This window comes from Asterias amurensis, chromosome 22, assembly GCF_032118995.1.
Source record: "Asterias amurensis chromosome 22, ASM3211899v1".
Lineage (NCBI taxonomy): Eukaryota > Metazoa > Echinodermata > Asteroidea > Forcipulatida > Asteriidae > Asterias > Asterias amurensis.
In genome coordinates this window covers 5,386,815-5,413,874 of record NC_092669.1, presented here as the reverse complement: position 1 = coordinate 5,413,874, position 27,060 = coordinate 5,386,815, and the positions used below count along the sequence as shown (strand labels likewise).

Sequence of the window (27,060 nt, the reverse complement as noted above, 5' to 3'; positions counted from 1 at the left end):
CTGACTTTCAGCCCTCGTAGCAACTGCTCGATGTGAACAGCGCCCTAAATCGATAGAAAACAAGTACCCTGAGTTTGGTTTGTACAAGATACTTAATAAAAGATTCATTCAGAAACAAAGAAGATGTCGTCAAAAGAAGTCACACAAGAACGGGTCGCTGCCAAAAAAAAAACAGTCCACCCAAGAGAAATTTTGTTTAGTACAAACAATATAGATAATGATTACAAACTGATAACAACATGTGTTTGAACGCGTTCCAGACTTTAATGAACTTAACTAAAAAGATGACCATGGCCGGTGTCCCAGGGAATTCTAATTCCGTCCGCCTGCTGAGATTGTGTTCCACGTGCAAAATAACATGGGCTGGAGTTCGCTCGTCTCCGGCCCCCAGCGTCGCCTTAAAGGCAGTGGACACTATTGGTAATTACTCAAAATAATTATTATCATAAAACCTTTCTTGGTGACGAGTAATGGGGAGAGGTTGATGGTATAAAACATTGTGAGAAACGGCTCCCTCTGAAGTGCCATAGTTTTCGAGAAAGAAGAAATTTTCCACTAGTTTTATTTCGAGACCTCAGATTTAGAACCCGAGGTCTCGAAATCAACCGTCTAAACGCACACAACTTCATGTGACAAGGGTGTTTTTTTTCTTTCATTATTATCTCGCAAGTTCGATGACCGATTGAGCTCAAATTTTCACAGGTTTGTTTTTTTATGCATATGTTGAGATACACCAACTGTGAAGGCTAGTCTTTGACAACTACCAACAATGTCCACTGCCTTTAATTAAAGGAACACGTTGCCTTGGATCGTTCGAGTTGGTCTTTGAAAAGCGTTTGTAACCGTTTGTTATAAAATACAATGTTTAAAAAGTACAATGATCCACACAAAATGCCTCAAAATTGCGTGGTTTTCCTTGTACCTCGTCGACTAACACGGTCGGCCATTTATGGGAGTCAATTTTTTTGAAACACGCAATTTTGAGATATATATTGTGTGGATCATTGTATTCTACTTTCAAAATATCTTTCTAATCATGTCGGTTCATAGCCTTGCTCAAGGCAGTCGCATTATTCGCTCCGAAAAGACGCAGCTGTAAACCCACCCGCCGTATACCCTGTGCATGGTGTGTGCGATCACACCGAATGACCAACCCGTATACACACTGTCACATCGCACGAATACTGTTCGCACAAGTCATCGCACTCGTACACCACTAACCGCATGCGGAGGCCGTCAGGCCGACAGCCTTGTCGGATCTGTATCTTCCCGTTTTAATGTGTTGTATTGAAAAAATTCCAATAGTGGACGAAATTGGGGGGGCTCGAGGATATGCTAGTATGCAGCTCATGAATATGTATATCGTTCGTCAGACCTATCAGACAACACAGGATGTGAGGCAAATGAATTATTCATTTTGACGTCCAATCACGCACTTCCCTTATCACGACCTTTGGACCCTATCATGCGTCCGTGGTGGTGGTGTGTGAGGTAAACATGTCTCGTCTTTCGCGGGCATTATGGTAATGAGCTGACCGTGGGAACTCTTCGCTTATTATAGTAATGAGGTCAGTGGCTTCAACACAGATCCTACAAGGCTGTCGGCCTGACGGCCTCCGCATGCGGATAGTGTACGGGGGCATCGTGTCGTGCGATGTTACGCACAGTGAATACGGGTGGGTTTTACGCACAGTGAATACGGGTGGGTTTTTATACAGCGGCGGTCTTTTTTCGGAGTGAATAATTCGACTGCCTTGAGCAAGGCTAGTCGGTTCATAACAAACGGTTACAAACGCTTTTCAAATACCAACTCGACCGACTCCAAGGCAACGTGTTCCTTTAACCCCAGGCGCTGTGTGATCAATCACGCTCATTGGGCCGAATAAATAACAACTAGCAATTACTTATCAAGTTAATGGTACAGCATTGCAAGAAGGCTGAAAAGTAAAAGATCAGGCATGAACTTTTTTCTCGCGGGATTACCTTTCACTTAAAGACATATAAATAAAAACGACATTGTACTAACATACTGTAGCAATTACTTGTATTTTTACAAGCTACTGTATGAGGAGCTAAAGATTTTACTTACGTGACAACAGTGTTGCATTATGGCTCGGTATTGGGTCAGTATTAAAGGGTTATTTTTCCCTTGGCCCAATGATTCAACTATAAATGTTACTCATAAATTTGTTATGTACTTTAATATTGCTCTAAAAGTACCAATCTCTGGAGCTCTGGGGTGGAGAGGCTGGCTGTTTCCTCATCATAGCCACTGTCGCCATCAAAAAATTAACTAAGTGGAACCTGCCCCTCCTGCATTTCAGCGAGTCCATGCCTCTATTGTTATACTCCTGAATACCCCGCTATTGTGCTTTTCTCTGACCATTTACTAATCCGTTCAAGTAAATGGTGTTTTTCCAGTAAAAGGTTATTTTAGAGATTTGGGCAAATTCTCATGCCTGATCTTAAACTTAACGAAATTTGTTAATACGGCCCAGTATTTTGTGAAACTATCAGGTAATAGTAAAATGTCGGTTTTATTTACATCTCAATAAGAAAAGTCCCTCAAGCATTGATTTTACCTACTAGTTCGACCAATTACTAGCAATATTAAGGCTTACTTTTATTTATAAGGATTTAAGTAAAAGGCTAGTAAAAGAAAATGCTAGTTTTTATTTATTCGGCCCATCATTATGCTCTGTTCAAAAAATGCTCAGTCCCATCATGCATTACATTCACGGTGCATAGCAGTGTGAATGTAATGCACGAAAGTCCACCATTGACGCTCAAAATTGTTGACTTTGAATCTGCAAGGGTAACCACGTGAGCTGATGCCCATAAGTATAAAAGTTAATACGACACTATGATTTTTGTTTGCATAATATTACAGGTATATTGTTAAAAAACAGTTATTTATTGGTGTAGAGATCTCTCTCAAAAAAGTATTTATTTATTCAAAGTGTAGAGGTAGGTTTCCTGTTAGATCAGAATAAGGACTCTGATAAGAAGTCCTTGTCAAACTCAGAATCTCTAGCGACGTCGACAACATTTTGGTCTCACTATATAGGCCTACGTCTCGATCAGGCCGCTTTTCCATCCACTCAAATTATCAAATTAATGTTAAATAAAAAAAAAATAAAAAAATCAGCATTAATATATAGCGCCTTCTGATGGGTCGCAGCCCCTAAAAAAGTTATTTACAAGGATACCAAATATTAATAACAGATTAAAAATAAAAAGGTTAACAAAGTGTGTACAAAACTAAAACTTATAATATTATTAAGAAAAATGCTGGCCCCATGATAGATAGAAAAACAAAAACACAGCTGGTGACACGAACTATGCAACGTTTGTGAAAATCCATGACTAGAAGCAAAAATATAAAGCGACAAACTTATAGCTCCTGTGTAGGTGAAATTTCTATTAGAAACCAGTTCAGTCAACTTATGTCAACTGTTTTAAAACTGGACTACTGGTGTCGAACTGTACATGGGGATTCATCTGGTAGCAACATAAACCAGTTTAGCAGTGAAGGGAGTAATAGGCCGTTTTCGATTCCACGGCTTCGGCTTTGGATTCGGCTCAGACGAGCTTGGCCTGCGGTTGTTTTGACAATATTGCGCGTGCTTTGTGTACGCGCTCCATAAAACTCTTCCTAACTTAAGACTAATCTTAGGACTTAGGACGAGTTCCAACCCTGCACTGTAGCATGCGGACCTTAAGATTAATCCTAAGTTAGGACCTCGTCATAACTCGAGATAAGACGAGTCCTAACTCTTTGAGAAATCGACCACAGGGCTTCAGACGAGAGGACGGAGCCTGAAGCCGAATTCAAAGCAAAAGCCATGGTTTCGAAATGGGCCACAGTAACCAGTTCTAACCAGTTATCAATTCCCAGTTCAACTGAACCAGTTTGTGACAAGTACGTCGAACTGGTTTCAACTGGGTTAATATCATGGGCTAGTTTACATCTATATGCCAGTACTCGTTAACGCCTTTCAGCAACTAAACGAGGGTTGTGTGTGTGATGTGTCGCAGTTGGTGGACACATTATGCGTGGTGCTCTTTAAATTAATTATTACAAATGGTGTAAATAAAACAAAATAGAACCATGATTTAGGCACTGAGTTGACTATTTGTCTATACACTAAAAGTAACTACCTAAAACATAACCAGGGAATTCCTTTTTAAAAATTATTTTCTATTATTCCAATCCTTTCTGCTTCCAATCACCATCTTCCAATTCAGACGTTCCTTTAGGCACCTTTAACGTTCGTCTCCGAAGAAGAACCAATGTAACCACGTAGGAGAATGCGCTGACCGTCTTCAGGGCTACTGTGACACCCATGTAAGCGAAGCGAAAGTCCGGGAGGTTGTAGGCCCAGCACTCTCCCCTCACGCCGCAAAACATCTGCCAAAGACGGCATGTTGCGTCGATTGCGGCCCCATAGTACAGCGGCGCCGGGATATTACCTGCGATATAAAAAAAAGTGTTGCATTATGATCAGGTAAACCAAAAATAATTATGATATGATAAAGCACTCTTTCTGGAAGTTCCACCCAACTTTTCGAGATCATGAGATAGTAGACAGCAGGATGAGGATACCATAAAGGTGACGATATCCCGAATTATTATCTCGGTATGACGGTATTAAGTCTAATGTGCAACTCTGCGGTGTCGTCATGCACGGAGTTCCCCTATAACGCACAGTTAAATGCAGTGGACACTATTGGTAATTACTCGAAATAATTATTAGCATAAAACCTTACTTGGTAACGAGTAATGGGGAGAGGTTGATAGTATGAAACATTGTGAGAAATAGCTCCCTTTGAAGTAACGTTGTTTACGAGAAAGAAGTAATTTTCCACGAATTAATTGATTTCAAGACCTCAGATTTAGAATTTTGAAGTCTCGAAATCAAGCGTCTGACAGCACACAACTTGTAACAAGGGTGTTTATTTCTGCCATTTTTTATTATCTCGCAACTTCAACGACCAATTGAGCTCAAGTTTTCACATGTTTGTTATTTCATGCATGTTGAGATACACTAGGTGAGAAGACTGGTCTTTGACAGTACCAATAGTGTCCAGTGTCTTAAAAGGCACTGCAGCCGATTTTAAAACGCTAGGATTAATCCTATAATAATAATAATAATTTGGGGGGCTAATCGTCCTTACTCGCAGCTAAGAGCTGAATTGCGAAGGACGCGGCTACAACGTGTTCGAGAAGCAGGCATGCAAGGGCGCATTCAGCTGCCAGCCACATCAACCCATTATGACCACGGAGCACAGCCAAGATCGAAAGTGTTTGATTTTTTCCTTAGGGAGGAAAACCGGATAGTCTGTAAAACCCTCGTGGCACAGCAGAGAACCAACGCACAACTCAACTCACATATGGCCCCGACCGGGAATCGAACCGGGGTCACCTTGGTGAGAGGCGAGCGCTTTACGCACAAGCCAACCGTGCCACTCAGTTAGGACGAGTAACTCGTCCTAACTTAGGATGGGTTCAATACGCTCTAACGTATTCGGATACAGAACTTAACTCATCCAAAGTCCTAAGATTAATCCTAAGCTAGGAAGAGTTTGGTGAAATGGACGGCTGGACACCTTTAAATTGGTAACAATATTGTCAAAGACCAGAAGGCTACTCTCACTTGGTGTATCTCAACATTATGCATAAAATAACAAACCTATTATGTACATTTTGACTTAAATGGTCATTGAAAATCAATGCAAGAAGAAAAACAACCCTGTAACACAATTAAATTGTTCCAGGCCAGAAGTCTTTTAATATTTGAGTGAGAAATTCGTTTTTTTTTTTTTTTTTTTTTTTCTTCCAACAACTCTCAATTGTTCGTTACCAAGTAGGTTTTTTTAATGGTAAACATACATTTTGTGTTATTTTAGTACCCCGTGCCTTTAATGCACATAACACCGCTGTACTTACCCAAAACTCTAGTAAAAACGTGTCTGAGTCCGAGTGATAGAGATTTGTCTGACTTCTTAACGCATCTGGATGGAAAGAAAACAGTTGACAATGTGCCCGTCAATTTGAAAAATCAGTGACCATTTAGTACACCATTAGGCTACATTTCAACTAATAAGATACAAGAACGTAACCATAGTTCATGAATAATGTATGAGTGCCGTAGGTACAATCTTTCAACCAATGAGGTGCAAGCACTTCATGAATAATGTATGAGTGCTGTAAATTTCCTATCGTTTGAAGATGTCCACAAATGGGCGAGCTACTTCGGCCAATAATATTATGGAAAAAAAATCAGTTCATATGATGGATTATGATGACAATAGTTTATCGACAGATAGAGCTAAAATTAATCTGCTAATATTAATACAATTAATGGTACTTAGGGCATGAATAATGCATGAGGTGACGTCACTTCATTACCTCATTGTGACCATCGTTTGTGGAATCTCTTCGGAGCTACTGACCAACGCAATAACGAACATGATGACGAGAAATGGTGCCAGCATATGGCAGTCCATGGGGCAGGCACCAGACTGAACCGAACCGCCTGCCACGCCGTCAGGCCCTTGCACGCAGGAGCAGTTGAAAAAAGTCTGCATTCAAAATAAGATGAAACAAAATTGGTCAATAATTATGGAGACTTTGGAACGCTAGGTGGCAGCAGACTTACCATGTAAAATGCCATTGTTTTCGTGGTTCTGAGTATGAACACAATACCGAAAACAATGGATTTAAAAGTGGTAAATTTGCTGCCACAATTTGGCTGCCCACATAGTGTTTATTTTACCAATGCTTTATGGGTATTGTTGAAGTAATTAGAGGAAGACATTGCCTTAGATCGGAAGAGTTGGTCTATAAAAACCGCTTGTAACCGTTTGAGTAACCGTTTGATATAAAAAAAATGTATGGTTAGAAAGATGTCGTAAAAGTATAATACAATGATGTACACAATAATGCGCCTCGAAATTGCGTGGTTTTCCTTTTACCTCGTCGACAAACACGGTCGGTCATTATGGGAGTCAAGGGAAATGTTTGACTCCCATAATGGCAGACCGTCGCAAAGTAAAAGGAAAAACACGCAATTTCGAGGCAAATTTGTGTGGATCATTATAATAAAAATACTACTTTTAAATTATCTTTCTAACCATATGCATTTCATAACAAACGGTTTCAACGCTTTTCAACGACCAACTCGTCCGATCCAAGGCAACGTGTTCCTTTAAGGGAGGTCCTCCGTCAACTTCTGGTTGAAACTCCGGTCTGGTGACTGTAAGGCTGACCAAGAAAGAACCCAAAAGAATATAAAAAAGATTGAAGTCAGAATAACAGTTTACACAATTTAATTCTTACCCCGTTCAGACTGTCCTGACAGCCAGCATAGCACGCCGAGAAATAGGTGATTCCATCGGTACCGCAGACCACCTCTTGATCGGTAGAACTACATCCGCAGTTGGCGTTACAGGCACTGGTTAAATTCACGTCGGTGAATTCAGGAACCCTGATTTTTTTACAGGCGAAAAATATTTAGTTTGGTTCAGTTGGATAAGACTGTAGACCTAAGCCACCAGGGCCCAATTTCATAGAGCTGCTAAGCACAAAAATTTGCTTAGCATGAAATTTCTTCCTTGATAAAAACAGGATTACCATCCAAATTTCCATTTGTTGCACATTGCTTGTTACAGGTATTCAGCTGATGTTTGCTCATCCTGAAAATCGTGTGGAAATGTTGTTGGTAATCCGGTTTTTATCGAGGCAGAAATTTCATGCTAGGCAAATTTTTGCGCTTAGCAGCTCTATGAAATTGGGCCCAGGGCCCTATTTCATGGCTCTTCTTACGGAAGCAGGGAATTCTGTGCTTACGGCAAGCCTATTTCACGGGTTAGCGGTGAATTTTGGCGTCTGCGCGTGCGTACTCCACGTTACTAGGCATCCTACGCTTACATGGCTAGCGCAGAAATTCGGAGTTTGCAAGTAAGCTGGGAATCGTGATTGTAAGCGCAGAATTCAGCGGTAAGCAGAGCCATGAAATTGGCCCAGGTGCGTTGGTGAGATACCCTTTGGTATCAGTCGGAGAGCAATTTTTAGTATAGACTATATATAAAAATTGACAGTTAAATTTGTTGAATGTTTTTTTAAGAACTCCCTTTTTTAATCGATTGAGGAAACAAGTTTCCCAATTGAAAATCTCTGAGAAAGCATGGCAATTTATTTGGTGTACAGGAAAAAAATTGCGGTCAAAAAGGTGGATGGTTGAAATAAGGTTATGGTTAAAAAAAGGTACTGACACAAGGTGAAGCTAAGATTGGTTAACCGAGAAGCGTATGTTATTCATTAATAAGGATTAAGTATTATTTTTTGTCTGTGTTATCGTTTTCTTTTGAAGTAAACATGTTTCAGAAAGGTTTCATTTACATAATTGAGCTCAAATAAACCAGGGAAATTAGTATAGGGTATCAACTTCGTATGATTAATTGTTGGCAGCAGACTTACCAGGTAAAACTCCATCGTTCTGGGTAATTATTTTGCATATGTTCAGGACTACTTAAACAAAGGTAAGTCTGCTGCCACCTAGCGTTCCAAAATCTCAAACTGCCTCATATTAAAGGATTCGGTGTACCTTTTAAAAATGTCCACATTTACATTAAACATACAGGGTTTGAAGATAATGATAGCGGAAAGCTTCCCCTCCAAATATTGCTAATTGAGGTTCTGAGAAATGAGTAAAACAAGTCACAAAATAATTTTCGTCTCAGGAATTGACGAAAATTATGTTAGCATGTAAAATCCCTTTAACCAGTTTCAATATATTATACCATACCAACGCATAATACGTTTTGTCATGCTAAAACTCAGACGAAATTGTTTTACTCATTTCTTAAAAACTACAGCACCTCAGTGAGTAAAAGTTCAAGGGAAGCTTTCTACTATCATAATTTTCAAACTGTGTAAGTTTAATGTAAATCTGTGGACATCGTGTTTTGTGTTAGGAAAATGTACATAGACCCTTTAAAAGATAGGTTTAACAAACCTTGAGTTATGGTAGGGCGTGTCCACCCCACCAATACCAGCACTATCACAGCCGATACCCAAGAGGGCAATCTGACCGACCAACGCTATGACGCTGCATCCCAGAGCAAGCTTGGTTGCGCCCTCAGCGTTCAGATTGAGCTTCTTCACTAAGTAACCACCAAGAAGTGAGCCAATTGCCACAGCGGGTACGGGTACTACAGCTGTATGAAAACCAAAATCATTTTTTTTTTACATTAAAGGCACTGGTCAGGTTTGGTAATAGTGAAAGACCACTTTAACACTACCTTGATGCATCCCAACATACATAAGATAACGAATCTGTGATTCGGTCATCGAAGCTTCAAAATGAAAGAAAACAACATTGGCACAACATGTACGTCGGAATTAAATGCGAATCTCCGGATGAAGACCGCGTGAAATGAATGCAAGGTCAAAGATGAGTATTGACCTGGGCTTAAAGGCAGAATCGCTGACGTAAATCACGAGCTTCCAAAATGTGACGTGGTAACTGAGTGGGACTTTTTCATAATTCCACAACACAGGCCTTCTTTTATCAAGACGACACCGCCCCTTTAACTCAAAGTTTTAAACTGGTAGCTCAACAACTCGACGTTTCGGTCAGTGCACTCTCACTGTTTTCATTTGTTTTCTACAGATCTTACCCATGTAGAAGTTAGCTTGAGGTGGCGACAGACCAAACTGTGTTTCCAAGTACTTGGGGAAGAACGTCACAATTCCAGCTATGATCGCCATTTCGGAAAAACTGCTGATGTTAATGAACATGTAGATGGGGTTGCTGAGTAAACCCCATACAGATGCTGGTAAGGCTGTAGAAAATGAAGAAAGGGAGACAGACTTATTGAACACTTAGAAGATGCTGGTGAATAAAACAACAAAAACTAGGGAGTCAGTAACACTAACATAGGTCATTTCGACACCAAGGCTTTGGCATTGGATTCGGCTCAGGCTAGCTTGGCCCGCGGTTGTTTTGACATAATGCACGTGTTTTGCCTTACGCGCTCAGGGCTTCAGACGCGAGGGGAGCTTGAAGCCGAATCCAAAGCCGAGGTTTCGAAAGTTTCATAATCCACGAAGGTCAAGACTCTTTTTTTTTTTTTACGTTTTTTTTTTTATCAGTGGAGGAATTACCATAAATGGCGTTATTCCAATGTTTTTTTTGTTTTTGTTTTTTTTTGGTTTTTTTTGCTCTGCCCTTGGGTACCGTCCAGAGGAACAATATAACGGGAGCATAATATTGGCGCATTTGGAACACCATGTAGCAGCAAACTTGGCGGGTAATTTTTGTCATTGTTTACGTTAAAGTTCTGAGCAAGCTCTCACACCCTTTATTTCACCCGGACGTGCAAATTCATGCAATACAATGCTTTTGTTAATGTGCTAGTTAAGTATCATGTGTCAACATAACTGTAAGGCGACCACAATCATGTTGGTACGCCCTTTGAAATGCTTTGCCATTGGTATATCAGATATCGGGAACTATCAATGGTAGCATGGGGCTATTATATAGTTACCATTGAGGTTCTTCCACTCACGTGCACAGAGTGTTTAAACGTACATGCCCTATAGGGTTAAACCTTACTCTATGGTTAAACAAGTACTTTGGCGAAATGTTTTCAACGGGGATTGTTGCTTAAAATAATGCATTTGTTGACCATTCTACAAGTAATTCTGATATTTGTACACTTCTGAATTTCTCGTGATTTTTCGATTACACAATCAGGCCCCAACTGAAAAACTAAAAACACTTCTACCATTTACGGCGCGCATCAAAATGACAATGCTTTGACGTCATGCTTGTTGCTTTGTTGTACCTCCATGCTGTAACAAAGCGGCTATTGAAGCTCCTAACTACATGACCATGACGTAACATCAAGGATTACGTAGTAGAGATAACCTTTCAGAAAAACGCTGAGTAAAGTTATTCGAAATGATTGGGTTATTTTTACATAATCTTTTCATAGGACTCAATATCCTTATAGATTGGAAACATTTAAAATGAAATTCAGTTCACGACTTTGCGTTCACGACTTCACATTTTGCGTTCAAGCAGGTTCATACTTCCAGCGAATGCAAAACAAATGTTGACGTCACAGCCCTGTTTTCGCTGCAAATGTTTCGCAGGAGTTGAGCACATTTTGAACTGAAAATATTGTGCCGTCAGAAATCGTATCGCAATCGCATTCGCATTTACAGGAAGTATATAAACCGAGCTCACCAAACTGTTTAGAAGTGTTCGTTGTGACATAACAATTTTCGTATCGCATTCACATGAAGTGAGATCCGGTCTCTATGCTGCCATGTTGTTCCTGTTTAATTTACGGGTATCAAAACTTTAAATTAAAACTTTTGAACAATATTTTGTAATTGAAGTATCCTCAGCCTCACACTTTAATTTGAAGGCAGTGGACACTATTGGTAATAACTCAAAATAATGATTATCATAAACCTTTCTTGATAACGAGTAATGGGGAGAGGTTGATAGTATACAACGTTGTGAGAAACGGCTCCCCCTTTCGAGTAAGAAGTAATTTTCCTCGAATTTGATTTCGAGACCTATGATTTAGAATCTGAGGCCGCGAAATCAAGCATCTGAAAGCACACAACTTCGTGTGACAATGGTGCGACAAAGATGTGTTTTTTTTTCTCATTAATATCTCGCAACTTCGACGACCGACTGATCTCAAATTTCCACATGTTGAGATACACCAACTGTGAAAGACTAGTCTTTGACAGTTACCAATAGTGTCAGTGTCTTTAGCAACTGCTTGGTTTGCAGTAAAACACAATTTGAGCTCGTTGTGAAATCGTCCCATGCATATAGTTAATAACAACCGGCCACTGTCCCCTTAATAATGCATGGGTATTATATCCACTCATAACAACTTACCAAACATAGAAAATGATTTTCCCCTTGAAGTATCCTCAGCAACAACCTTTGCATCTTCGGGAGCGTCCCCTTCCGGATCATCAACCCTCGACTCACTCCTTTTCAACATAAAGTAATTCTTTCTGTCGTCCAGTTTTCGAGCTCCCGGAAGCCGACGAGGAAATCCGAAGAAAGGCAGCGAAGATATGAAGTACATGCTACTTGTTATGGCGACCCCTAGCCACCACGCACCCACCCATAAGGTGTCCTTAGGCGTCATCTAAAAATGAAGTTGTGAAAAAAGGGTCATTAAAGGCAGTGGACATTATTGGTAATTATCAAAGACTAGCCTTCACAGTTGGTGTATTATAAAAAACAAACCTGTGAAAATTTTAGCTCAATCGGTCATCGAACTTGCGAGATAATAATGGAAGAAAAAACACCCTTGTTACAAGTTGTGTGCGTTTAGATGGTTGATTTCGAGACCTCAAGTTCTAAATCTGAGGTCTTGAAATCAAATTCGTGGAAAATTACCTCTTTCTCGAAAACTATGGCACTTCAGAGGGAGCCGTTTCTCACAATGTTTTACACCATCAACCTCCCCCATTACTCGCCACCAAGAAATGTTTTATTCTAATAATTATTTTGAGTAATTACCAATAGTGTCCACTGCATTGAATATTGGTAATTACTCACAATATTATGTAAGCATAAAACCTTACTTGGTAACAAATAATGGGGAGAGGTTGATAGTGTAAAACATTGTGAGAAACGACTCCCCCTGGAGTGACGTAGTTTTTGAGGTACTCACACTCAACTTCAGGTCGAAGCCTTTTTATTATAGGGATCTGAAAGCACACACACTGTGCACTAAGGGTGGTTGTTCTTTCATTATATTCCTTGCAACTTCGGTGGCGAATTGAGTCCAAATATCACATTATGTTGTGTGTTATGCACTAATATGTTGGGATACACCGAGCGAGATCACTGGTCCTTTGAAAATTATTACAAAAGGTGTGCCTTTAAAATAAGTATCAAAGGAAATCAAATTTAAGAAGTCCCAGAAGTGGCATTAGTTTGAAATGGTCGACTTCCTGTGTAATAAGGTTTGATGACTCATCAGACAATGTTGCACTCTTTGATAGTGTGATTCAAATGGGTGACGATTTTATCCAATGTTGTGTTGTCAATGGGCGAGTAGTAGAGTCTGACTCGGGGATTTTCGATTGTAGTCTTTTAGAGTGTGATTTAAGGCTGCAAGATACCTTGTTTTCATCAACTTCAGCTCGGTAGAAATCAACCCATTTCTGGGCAACAGCTGCGCTGGTCAGAAAACCGAATATTGTCCCAACTCCAAACATGCTCTGGATGATCCCTGAAACGGTAAAACAAAAAAACAGTCACTTGGTGTCTGTGTTTTGTTGGAAAATACTAATGCCCTTTTTTGAAACCACGGCTTCGGTTCCAGATTCGGCTCAGTCGAGCTTGGCCCCGCTGTTGTTTTGACAATTATTGTTACGCTTGCTTTGTGCACGTGCTCATCAGGGCTTCAGGCGAGACAACGGAGCCTAAAGCCGAATTCAAAGCCGAGCCGTGGATTCGAAAGGGCCTAGAGGTATGTATCTGAGCACAAACAAGGTCCACATAATTATAGGGACTTGAATCACTGTATGGACGTACACACGTCCACACAGTGTTAGAACAATACACTTCTATCACGTCAGCCATACTACCTGAAAAAGGCTTACAGACCATTATCACGGTGTTGCCATCGTGATTTTACTCATTTCAACTCATAGTAACCAAACTGAGGCTGGGCGAGATAACAGTCTGGTGCCATGTTTAGGCAATGAATGTTAGCATTCATTGCTGTTATTGGAATCAGGAAACATGACCAAGATGGTGACAGTGTGATAAAGGTCTACAGGGTCCACGGTTCGGAAAACGTCATCAGTTGGAAAACGTGTACAAAACCAACTGTATTGTTGCAAAAGGTTAATATAAGGGGTTCCACGGTTGGAGGCGGCGTACATACAATATTGCGTGTATGGGAGGGGTGGATGCTGGGGAACCGCTAGCCTTTAGTCAAGGCGCACGGGGCACCCCAGATGTCAAAACACGACCCTATATATCACGCGCTCGTCTTATTTAGTGCATGGTATCTTGGGGTGCCGCCGCCGCGTGCGCCTTAGAATTGATTCAAGTCCCGTTCTCGTGTGCGAGAGTCGGGTCCCTAAGCATGCCCGCAGTCAAAATGCAGCTTTCTTGGTCACGAAACAGGTTGGGGAATGCAGAGCATCACAAAACAATAGTGTTCTGGCGATGGTACGGGATTGGGACTTGAGTCAAGTCTATGTGCGCCTTGATTAAAGGCTAGGGAACCGCCTGATAAAATGGGAACATCCACTTTATATCAGGGGTGATGGATATGGATCTGTGACTATGATAGATCTGTGACAATGGTGCTGCATGATGGGTTTAGCTGTGTATTTTATGATAACAAAACACACCTGTCCATGGAATTTCCCCCGGGCATTGCCACTGGGAAAACTTTGAACAATGTACAACTGGTGGCCCCGATTCCCTTGATTGGGGTCGTAAGGGTATAAGAATATAAATTATGATCTTTCAATACTTTCAAAACCTTTCATTACATCTTAGTTAGTTAGTTTCTCTTGAGCCAAATCAGGCCGGCACTGGGCGTCGATGCTGAAAACAGACGTAGGAAAAAAGGCAAACAACGTATACTTTGAATTTCAAAACCCTTTTCAATCTATTTCTCTGAACAATAAAGTTATTTTTAAACTCACCTATAAACATCGCAGATGATTTCGTGTTGACATTATCATCAATGTATGATAGAGCCAGAGGCAGCACTGGTGTCCAACCAACCCCCACCAGAATTTCTCCACACAAAATAATCACATAAGCCAATCGATTTTCCCGCCTTAGGTTATCTTGCCCCTCTCCACCGCATTGGTCGAATCCAGACTCAGCTGTCCAATCAGAGAGGCAGGTTAAAGGCTCTGCCGTCTGATTGGTCAAGCCGGATTTCCAATCAGGATTGTACGCGGAGAAAAGAAACTGTGGTGAAAATGCAATTGCGGTTCCAATGGCCATTGTGAGTGCACCGATTCCGATCCATAGAGGGCGCCTGCTGTCTTGTCTCCCAGCGTAGTGTACTATAAATAGCACGAAGATGAGATTTCCAGCCTCGTACAGACTCTCGATCAGTCCCAGCTGAGACGCCTTTAGTTCGTAGCGCGTCTCTAGGCTTGTCAGGGCGCCACCCAGAGTTCCAATATTGAAAGCATCGCTGAAGATAAGCATGCACATGAATAGAAGAAAAAACCTCTCTGATGCTAAGAAGTCAAGACTTGATGGGTAGTTGTTAAAACATCCGTAACTCTCCCAGTGTGTCTCGCGACTTTTCTTCTCATGTTTTGCTCCAACTTCGGGCATTAAGGACGCGTCGTGCCCGTTGGTGACAATATTCCCCTCACTGATGGGCGCCATTTTGAATTCAATGTCTGAAGTGGTGTCCATGTAATTTTGAGCTCAGCGCCTGACGAATACACCCTAAGTTCAAGAAAATGTACTGCTTCTAAACAACTCCCGACCTGTTTAACAAAAAAAACATTTGGTCAGCAACGATTGTACGGAGAAAATTCCAAAGTACACAACGGGTATTAAAGGCAGTGGACACTACTGGTATAATACGCAAAATATTTGTTGGCATACAGACTTACTCATAGTCGATCAATGGAGAGCTGTTAACGTAGTATAAAGGATTGTGATAAACAGTTTCTATGAATTTTTGAGAGAAATGTATTTAAGTCCCACTCAATAAACGACTTGAGACTTAATTATGAATCTGAAAGCACATTTTGTGCAACAAGGGTTTTCTTTTCTTTTATTATTTTTCTGCAACTTCAATATGACCAATTGAGCCAAAATACTCACAGATTTTATTATGTTATGCATGTTGTGACACACAACAAGCAAAGTGAGAATAGCGATTTTTGACAATAATGCCAGTGCCTTAAATTAACGACACACTCAGAAAGTAAAACAAATCATGTGATAAATTAAACATACTGATATAATGTAATTTTGTCGTTTTCGCCTTCCATACCCGCCTCTGAAACCGTTTGCCACCCTGTCTCACGGGTCATTGCTCATTCTATATGATTCAGTTAAATTGTTTGTAATTCGCCCATTATGCAAAGTGAATTAGATGTTTCCTTACCAAAGCAAATATTTGGAGTCTTATAGGAATCTTATAGGAATCTTATAGGAATCTTATAGGAATCTTGTAGGAATCTTGTAGGAATCTTGTAGGAATCTTGTAGGAATCTTGTAGGAATCTTGTAGGAATCTTGTAGGAATCAAAGAAGGGACAACAAATATGTAGGAATATGTAGAAATCCTAATTCATGGCACTCAATACCTTTTGTAATTGAAAGATGAGTCATCTCTCTTGGTGTATCCATGGAGGAAGGAAGTATCTCAATATGTGCATAAAATAAAAAAACCTGTGAAAATTTTTGATTCAATTGGTCGTCGAGAGAATATGGAAAAAAAAAAAAAAAAAAAAACACTTGTCGCACAAGTTGTGTGCTTTCAGATGCCTTGAATTCGAAACCTCAGCTGAGGTCTGGAATTCAATTTTATTTTCTCGTTCAAATATTTTAGTTATCAATAACTTCTTCTAAAAAACTACGTTACTTCAGAGTGAGCCGTTTCTCACAATGTTTTTTTTTTACTACCAATAGCTCCCCATGGCTCGTTTACCAAGTAATTTGTTATGATATCAATTATTTTGAGTATTTATCAATAGTGTCAATCAGTGCATTTAAGCACAAACAAAAATAATAGCCCAGCAAAACAAAATTATGCTTACCAGAATGTTACCAGCCAAAATATCATGTCACATGTACGATGTGCCTGGTATCCTGCTCGTAACTGCTTAGAAGATATTTGTTGAGCAATATTTTCTGCTTAAGCAGCCCTATGATGTTTTGCCCAGATATGCGTGCCCTTAATGTGAAGTTCATTACTTCTACGGATTCCACTGTCCTTGCTTTATCGTTATAAAGTGCAAAGCAAATAGTGCTTCTAAAATGGATCACTCTGCGGTCATTTTCATCTTGATATATATCTTTACTGTATTGTATTCTTTAAACTGATCGCTCTTGAGTGATAATGTTTTTTATTTTTTGATACCGTGGTTAAATAAAATGAACCTTGAACCCTGAATCTCGTATGTGCTAAGGCTGACGCATGGTGGAACGTCACGTTCACCATTGATTGGTATAAAAACAATCACAGATTAACTTTCGGCTGGGTATGATGTTGTTTTTTGTTGTCTCTGACTGTTTCGTTTTGTTTCTGTGTGTTTTTTTTTTGTTTTTTTTTCTTTAGGGGGCAGTGTGTTATACGCCTCTCTGAATATTCATGCATTGCGTCTTAATTCTTACCCATCAAAATGAAAGCACACAACTTCGTATGAAAAGGATGTTTTTTCTTAATCTCGCAACTAATGTGTACATCGCTTTAATGACACTGAACACCATTGGTAATTGGCAAAGACCAGTCTTCTCACTTGGTGTATCTCAACATATGCATAAAATAACAAACATGTGAAAATTTGAGCTCAAGTGATCGTCGAAGTGGACAACTAAGAAACGATTCACATGAATCGTTACTTAGATTCAAGTAATAATTAATGTTTACTAATAATAATAATAATAGACCGTTTTATAAAGCGCTTTCCATGCCCGAGGGGTGTCTCAAGGCGCTTCCTACTGTATTACCCCTGGTCTCCATAAACCGTCTCAGCTCCCTGGATATACAGATATGCGCTACTCGGCTAAACCAATCACAAGAACCATATCTGCCTTCACAGGAACCCATTTACCACTGGGTGGAGAGAAACAATTATTCATAACGTAAGTGTCTTGCCCAGGGACACATGTGTCACGACCGGGATTCGAACCCGGACTCTGCTGAACAGAAGCATCAGAGCTTGAGTTCGGTGCTGTTATCTATGGAACGCCAAAGAGGCATTTAATCATCGGTGATGGTCTTTTGCAACCGGTGATCAAATTTGTCATCGGTGGTGGTCCTATGCGATCGGTGATCAACTTTAGCGAGCGGTGATAAAATACGATCGGTGGTCCATTTTAGCGATCGGTCATGCATATTCATGATCGGTGATGGTATATAGCGATCGGTCATGCATATTCACGACCGTTGATGGCTTTTTGCAATCGGTGGTCAACTTTAGTGATCGGTGGTGGCTTTTTGCAATCGGTCAACTTTAGTGATCGGTGGTGGCTTTTTGCATCCGGTCAACGTTAGGGATCGGTGGTGGCTTTTTGCAGTTGGTCAACTTTAGGGATCGGTGATGGCTTTTTGCAGTTGGTCAACTTTAGTGATCGGTGGTGGCTTTTTGCAATCGGTCAACTTCAGGGATCGGTGATGGCTTTTTGCAATTGGTCAACTTTAGTGATCGGTGGTGGCTTTTTGCAATCGGTCAACTTTAGTGATCGGTGATGGCTTTTTGCAATCGGTCAACTTAAGGGATCGGAGGTGGCTTTTTGCAATCGGTCAACTTTTGCAACCGGTGATGGGATTTTGGGATATCCGAATTTTGCGTCCGGTCGGTGCAGGCCTACTTCAAAACCTATGATTGTGTAGATTATGGATATTAATTGTTGTTATTTTCTAGTTCACACCACCATGGAGGAATAAATTACACTCGCCAGCGGGTTGACTGACTTGCCAAACATTTTTAGAAGAGTACCATTTTATAACTGTGTAAGGGGGAACGCAACAAACATCAAATTAATCAGCTCTTTCTAAAAAGATAATAATAATAATAATAACAAATGGGTAGGAGAGGGTGTGGAAGGGTTATCTATGTCCCACAATTGGTTGTCGTCTTCCGGAAATGGTGTATGCCGGGGAAATACAAATATTTATATTCAGTGAAGGGAAATGTTTTTGAACAAGAGTCTCAACCGATAGTTTTGTGTGTAAGGGGAAATCTGAAAACATACAAGTAGCCCTGTGTAAACAGACCCGGAGGTGAGAACATTATGACCACACAAAAACCGTTTTGATGGAAAACACATATGTGCATCATGAATGTGATGGACAAACACAGACCGGGACGCACTCAACACGTTTTATAAAAGGCTAGGTAAAGTATTATACAAATATTTCCTTGTAATAAACGGAGAGGCACGTATTAATTGAATCCAAAGCGAAAAACGTACTGTATAAAGTTCTTAATTTACGGGGGGGGGGGGGGGGGTGTATAAAGTATAAAGATAAAAGAGTTTAATCTTATATAAAATTGAAGCTTGAAAATAAGCTTTACTCTAAACGTAATTTTGTTTTAAATTATTAATTAATTAACCTTGTGATCTTCATTTGCATATTTAATTAGTAAATTTTAGTAGAGCGCCATATCTCAAGAAGTATACTTCCGGGTCAACCGGAAGTTGGCCCATTTTTTGTTTCAGTTATACTACACAATCAATCTTCATTTTTTGTTTCAGTTATAGACTCCTTTTAAATTTTTACTTTGGAAAACCGTGACCCCATGTTGACCTCTACTTCCGGGTCAACCTGAATTGGGACCAGATCTCAAGACCTATACAACCTATTTCAAAATTGTTCCAGTTTCCGCGACCCCATGTTGACCTCTACTTCCAGGTCGGCCGGAAGTGGGACCATATCTCAAGAACTATACAACCGATTTTCAAACTTTTGTTCAGTTGCACACTCCTTTGTGTTAAATATTAACTTTGAAAAATGTGTCCCCTTGTTGACCTCTACTTCAGGGTCAACCGGAGGTGGGACCAAACCTCAAGAACTACACCACTAATTTTCAAACCCTTTTTCACTTAGAGACTCTTTGAGCATTAAGGATTAACCTTAACAAAATTTGGCCCCATATTGACCTAGCTCTACTTCCAGGTCAACCGGAAGTGGGACAATATCCCAAGAACTTCACAACCGATGTTCAAACCTTTTTTCAGTTATAGCCTAACAAACAATACAGTATCGGGCCAATGGTGGCATGTACCGGCGTCGAGTTTCGATACGGTGCCGTTAATTATGATGATGATATTGAGCCAGAATTGGGCCAGTGCTGGCCTTCTTCCGGTCAAGCGTAATGTCCTTGCTAGTAAAGTGCCCACACTGGGCCAATATCGGTTTTATGGAGGCAAACTATTTTGGTTAGGACGGAGGTTTGCCTGTCTTGGCCAATACTGGTTTTGTGCGGCACACCGTTTCGGCAAAATGATGAACCTTTAATAGGCCAATGCTGGTTTTGTAGCGGTGCACCATTTTGGGAAAGTGGTAGAAAACCTGCAGTGGTCCAATACTGGTTTTGCGGCACACCATTTGGGAAAACAGGCAGAAAACCTCTCATTGAGCCAATACTGGTTTTGAAGCTGCACACCATTTTTGTCATAGAAAACCTTTTCGGGGCCAATCATGCCAATACTGGCTTTGGCAAAACGGTAAAGAAATGTGTTCTAATTACTAAACCGACTTGATATTTAAAAAGGAATAAGCCCATGCAAGTTATTGAAGCTGGGGTGGATTTCACAAAGATTTCAGACTAGTCTTATCCTAGAGTTAGGAAGAGTTAATCGTCCTAACTTAGGACTAGCCATACGTTTCTTATATCTCCAAGGACTATGTCCTAAGTTAGGACTAGGCCTAACTCTCTGTGAAATCGACCCCTGATGGTACCGGCATTTTGAGAAACCGAATACTATTAATAAAAGAAATTCTAAAATGTATACCTCCTTTGTTATTTTATTGGTTTTTACATAGCATTTTTAATTTGATTTATTCATTGCTGCTGTTTTTCATTTTTTATGTTCTGTGTTTATCATGGACACCTACACTTTATTGTAATGAACTTTTTTATTGCAAAGTAATTTGATTGAAATGTAATATATTTGATATACTTTTTGCATTTTTATTTTATTAATAAAAACTTACGAGTTAAACTGCTGGTTGAATTTTCGTCTGATAATGAAAGTTTTACTTTCTGTCATCTGTCTACTGGTTTGTTGGCGGCACACCATTTTGGCAAAATGGTAGAAAACCTCTATTTGGCCAACACTGGTTTTGTAGCTGCACCATAGACAATCTTTTCTGGGCCAATACTTTTTTTTTTTAGCGCCACGCCATTTTGACAAAATGGTACAGAAAACTTTTTCTGGGCCAATACTGGTTTCGAAATGGCACACCATTTTGGCAAATAATGGTATAAAACAACTTTTTTGTGCCAGTACTGATTTGGTAACGGCCACCATTGGGCCGGCATTGAACCGACATTGGTCATAATATGCAATTTTCAAGGCAGGGTGTCAAAGCTGTGGCACAGGATGTCTTAAGATTGTCAAAACAATTAAAAAATGACAAAGTTATGTAATTTGTTGAGATTTTTTTGCTATAAAATACCTCCAAAATTGTAGATTAATAAATCTTGATTGCAATAATGTAATAATTTGGAATAACTGATTGCCCAATGTATGTATGTTATCTGGGTATAAAATGGTACTCTTCTAAAAATGTTTGGCAAGTCAGTCAACCCGCTGGTGAGTGTAATTTATTCCTCCATGGTGGTGTGAACTAGAAAATAACAACAATTAATATCCACAATCTACACAATCATAGATTTTGAAGTAGGCCTGCACCGACCGGACGCAAAATTCGGATATCCCAAAATTCCATCACCGGTTGCAAAAATTGACCGATTGCAAAAAGCCACCACCGATCCCTAAAGTTGACTGATTGCAAAAAGCCACCACCGATCCCTGAAGTTGACCGATTGCAAAAAGCCACCACCGATCATAAAAGTTGACTGATTGCAAAATTCCATCACCGGTTGCAAAAGTTGACCGATTGCAAAAAGCCACCACCGATCCCTAAAGTTGACCGATTGCAAAAAGCCATCACCGATCCCTAAAGTTGACCGATTGCAAAAAGCCACCACCGATCACTAAAGTTGACCGATTGCAAAAAGCCATCACCGATCCCTAAAGTTGACCGATTGCAAAAAGTCATCACCGATCACTAAAGTTGACCACCGATCGCAAAAAGCCATCACCGATCATGAATATGCATGGCCGATCGCTAAAATGGACCACCGATCGTGTTTTATCACCGATTGCTAAAGTTGATCACCGATCGCATAGGACCACCACCGATGACAAATTTGATCACCGGTTGCAAAAGACCATCACCGATGATTAAATGCCTCTTTGGCGCATGGAATCTTTTGGGATATATCCGAATTTTGCGTCCGGTCGGTGCAGGCTTACTTCAAAACCTACGATTGTGTAGATTGTGGATATTAATTGTTGTTATTTTCTAGTTAACATCACCATGGAGGAATACATTACACTCACCAGCGGGTTGACTGACTTGCCAAACATTTTTAGAGGAGTACCATTTTATACCCAGATAACATTCATACATTGGGCCAACGTTGGTATTTGGTCGGCACCGTTGGCATTGGTATTGTGTCAGCTTTTGGCGTTATTACGTCGCCACGATCGTCATTGGCACTATGTTTAGTTCTGACTTTTGGGCCAACGTTGGCTGTAGGTCGGCAGAATCACGTTGGTTTTACACTGGATATTGAGCCAACGTTTGTTTTTTAGTAATTAAACAATATTCGGCATTGTGTTGGTATCCGACGGAGAACCAATGTTGGCTCTAGGTCGGCATTACCACATTGGTTTTACGTTGGCACGGGCACGCAATGTTGAGCCAACGTTGGTTATAAGTGGGACATCAATATTGGCATTGCGTTGGTTTTCGACGTAGGACCAGTGTTGGCGCTAGGTCGGCATTACCACATTGGTTCAACGCCGGCACTCACTGTCGAGCCATCATAGGTTATTAGTGGGAAAGCAATAACGGCTTGTGTTGGTGACGTAGGACCACAATGTTGGCTCTGGGTTTAGCAACATCACCATTGTTTAACACTTTCGATCAGTGTTGAGAGAATGTTGGTATCATAAATGCTTATTCATTGGACCAACGGTGGTTTTAGTCCATTACATTTGCCTTGGCAACGATTGCAATTGACCAACAATGTTGAGGTCAGTTTGGCCAGTATTGGCCCAGAAAAAGTTTTCTATACCAATTTGTCAAAATGGCGTGGCGCTCAAAAAACAAAACAGTATTGGCCCAGAAAAGATTTTCTATGGTGCAGCTACAAAACCAGTGTTGACACAATAGAGGTTTTCTACCATTTGCCAAAATGGTGTACCGCCAACAACCAGTAGACAGGTGTCAGAAAATAAAACTTGCATTATCAGACGAAAATTCAACCAGCATTTTAACTCGTAAATTTTTATTAATAAAATAAAAATGCAAAAAGTATATCAAATTATATTTAGTTTAAATGAAATTACTTTGCAATAAAAAAGTCCATTACAATAAAGTGTAGTTGTCCATGATAAACAAAACATAAAAAATAAAAAACAGCAGAAATGAATAAATCAAATTAAATATGCTATGTAAAAAACAATAAAATAATAAAGGAGGTATACATTTTAGAACGTTTTTTTATTAATAGTATTCGGTTTCTCAAAATGGCGGTACCATCAGGGGTCGATTTCACAGAGAGTTAGGCCTAGTCCTAACTTGGAGATATAAGAAACGTCCTAACTATAGTCCTAACTTGGAGATATAAGACACGTATGGCTAGTCCTAAGTTAGGACGATAAACTCTTTCTAACTCGAGTTAAGACTAGTCTTAACTCTTTGTGAAATCCACCCAGCTTCAATAACTTGCATGGGCTAATTCCTTTTTAAATATCAAGTCGGTTTAGTAATTAGAACATATTTCTTAACCGTTTTGCCAAAGCCTTGGCATGATTGGCCCCGAAAAGGTTTTCTATAATATGACACCATTTTGACAAAAATGGTGTGCAATTTTGACAAAAATGGTGTGCAGCTACAGAACCAGTATTGGCTCAATGAGAGGTTTTCTGCCTGTTTTCCCAAACGGTGTGCCACTAAACCAGTATTGGACCACTGCAGGTTTTCTACCACTTTCCCAAAATGGTGCACCGCTACAAAACCAGCATTGGCCCATTAAAGGTTCATCATTTTGCCGAAACGGTGTGCCGCACAAAACCAATATTGGCCAAGACAGGCAAACCTCCGTCCTAACTAAAATAGTTTGCCTCTATAAAACCGACATTGGCCCAGTGTGGGCACTTTACTAGCAAGGACATGACGCTTGACCGGAAGAAGGCCAGCACTGGCCCAATTCTGGCTCAATATCATCATCATTAACGGCACCGTATCGAAACTAGACGCCGGTACATGCCACCATTGGCCCGATACTGTATTGTTTGTTAGGCTATAACTGAAAAAAAAGGTTTGAACATAGGTTGTGAAGTTCTTGGGCTATTGTCCCACTTCCGGTTGACCCTGAACTAGAGGCCAACAAGGGGACACATTTTTCAAAGTTAATATTTAACGCAAAGGAGTGTGCAACTGAAAAAAAAGTTTGAAAATCGGTTGCATAGTTCTTGAGATATGGTCCCACTTCCGGTTGACCCGGAAGTAGAGGTCAACATGGGGTCGCGGAAACTGGAACAAGTTTGAAATAGGTTGTATAGGTCTTGAGATCTGGTCCCAATTCAGGTTGACCCGAAAATAGAGGTCAACATGGGGTCACGGTTTTCCAAAGTAAACATTTAAAAGGAGTCTACAACTGAAACAAAAAATGAAGATTGATTGTGTAGTATAACTGAAACAAAAAAATGGGCCAACTTCCGGTTGACCCGGAAGTACACTTCTTGAGATATGGCGCTCTACTAAGATTTACTAATTAAATATGCAAATGAAGATCACAAGGTTAATTAATTAATAGTTTAAAACAAAATTACGTTTAGAGTAAAGCTTATTTTCAAGCTTCAATTTTATATAAGATTTAACTCTTTTATCTTATACTTTATACACCCCCCCTAAATTAAGAACCTAAAGTTGACTGATTGCAAAAAGCCACCTCCGATCCCTTAAGTTGACCGATTGCAAAAAGCCATCACCGATCCATAAAGTTGACCGATTGCAAAAAGCCACCACCGATCACTAAAGTTGACCAATTGCAAAAAGCCATCACCGATCCCTAAAGTTGACCGATTGCAAAAAGCCACCACCGATCACTAAAGTTGACCGATTGCAAAAAGCCACCACCGATCACTAAAGTTGACCAATTGCAAAAAGCCATCACCGATCCCTGAAGTTGACCGATTGCAAAAAGCCATCACCGATCCCTAAAGTTGACCGATTGCAAAAAGCCACCACCGATCACTAAAGTTGACCAATTGCAAAAAGCCATCACCGATCACTAAAGTTGACCGATTGCAAAAAGCCACCACCGATCCCTAAAGTTGACCGATTGCAAAAAGCCACCACCGATCCCTTACGTTGACCGATTGCAAAAAGCCACCACCGATCACTAAAGTTGACCACCGATTGCAAAAAGCCATCAACGGTCGTGAATATGCATGACCGATCGCTATATACCATCACCGATCATGCATATGCATGACCGATCGCTAAAATGGACCACCGATCGTGTTTTATCACCGCTCGCTAAAGTTGATCACCGATCGCATAGGACCACCACCGATGACAAATTTGATCACCGGTTGCAAAAGACCATCACCGATGATTAAATGCCTCTTTGGCGTTCCATAGTTATCCAATAGGCCACCCAGGGGGAAACATTATCCAAACCATAACTTCGACGGGAGTCCCCCCCCCCCCAAAAGAAAAAAAAAAAAAAAAGACACGGTTCAGTACAAGGCAGGTTGAAAATCACACGCAACATTAATATATTAACATCAAAAAAGGACTATGTATACTTACAATTCTTTAAAATGGTCCATCCAATCGCCAACGTATAATGCATGCAGCCCTATCCCATACTTTCTCATCAAAAGTATTCAAATAAATGTTCAGTAGTTTGTGTTTCCTTTCCTTCTGTCGTCCAATAATATGTAACTGTTTTGCAAGCGTAATGGGCGAAGCGAAGTAGCATGAAAATGTACTCACAATGTTCTTCTCTGAAAAATTCCTTTCTTCCTGAAAAGTTCCTTTCCAAACGCTAAACGTACTGCTCAACACTTTAGAGCAAGTCACTTGCTCCGGACAACGTACACAGAATTATCATGAAGAACTACGACCTGTCAGAACCTCACTGTACCATAATACCCAACAGTGAACTTTAAAACAAAACTCTGATTCAATATCAACATGAGTAGCTGCAGGAATAAGTCACTTCAAGCCGAGAAGCGAGCCCCTTGTAGAGGGGCAGAAGTTCAAGGATAATTTGGTTGTAACGGACTCAATTTTGCGTTGTGGTGATGGCGGAATGCATGTACACTGGGCACTGTCCCTATCCGCGCAGGTGCTTAACTTTCAGAACAAGCGATTTCATTGGATACAATGATGTCGTGGATAAACGTGCAGTGACATATCTGTGTTTTGATTGGTCCGATGTGATGTTGGTTCAGCTGACACTCATCATTCCTAACCAATCAAAACACAGACTTGGAATGCTTACTTTTGGTCGTCTGCATCTAGTGTCCACACGAGTATTATTGTACATGTGTGCATAGTACTTGCGAATAATGTTGGTGTATGATTCGATCGACTGTGTGTGAAATTAATCTAGGTGAAAGGTGCATATGGAAGGGGGTTGACCTACGCTATGGAGGCCACTCACTGGCGTAGATCCTCGAAGTGTGACGTCAGATGTTAAGGGTAGAATGCACGCAGCTTTGGTCTTTGAGCTTTGCATTGTATTGTTGCAGGCGGGGGGGGGGATTGAGGGGCAAACCCGGATGTCAGTTTATTGGAAAGCACTGAAAACAAAAAGATTGTTGCTGACCGTAAGAGAATTGTAAAGTATTGTGCTTTGCATAGCTCAAACGAACGACTGCAGATTGTTTAGGTCACCAATTTATTAGTTTTATTATGTTTACTTGTAGGCCTATAAAAAAAAAATTGTGTGAAGACTTTTTTTTGTGAGGTTTTCTCTTCTGTTCTCCAATTGAAGTAGATGATTGCAAGAACTTCAAACAAA

The 27,060-nt window shown here is 40.3% G+C and overlaps 1 protein-coding gene across 1 annotated transcript; it reads right to left on the bottom strand.

Annotated features, from left to right (window-relative positions):
• LOC139953683 (solute carrier organic anion transporter family member 5A1-like) lies at positions 1-26,309 on the bottom strand. The gene is made up of 10 exons (XM_071953193.1): positions 25,842-26,309; positions 14,720-15,529; positions 13,175-13,284; positions 11,931-12,189; positions 9,685-9,849; positions 9,021-9,222; positions 7,343-7,490; positions 6,413-6,585; positions 5,951-6,015; positions 1-4,473 (listed from the first exon to the last, which is right to left on the bottom strand). The coding sequence occupies exons 2-10, from the start codon at positions 15,453-15,455 to the stop codon at positions 4,205-4,207; spliced, it is 2,127 nt and encodes a 708-aa protein (XP_071809294.1). The 5' UTR covers positions 15,456-15,529; positions 25,842-26,309; the 3' UTR covers positions 1-4,204.
• Positions 26,310-27,060: the final 751 nt, after the last annotated feature.

What these genes read in the sequence shown, in the direction of transcription:
- LOC139953683 (XM_071953193.1), bottom strand. Translation starts at nt 15,455, where the DNA reads ATGGACACCACTTCAGACATTGAATTCAAAATGGCGCCCATCAGTGAG. An exon ending in ATCATCTGCGATGTTTATAG is followed by an intron (nt 13,285 to 14,719) that starts GTGAGTTTAAAA and finishes TTACCGTTTCAG; the next exon opens with GGATCATCCAGAGCATGTTT. An exon ending in TCAAGCTAACTTCTACATGG is followed by an intron (nt 9,223 to 9,684) that starts GTAAGATCTGTA and finishes GTTTTCATACAG; the next exon opens with CTGTAGTACCCGTACCCGCT.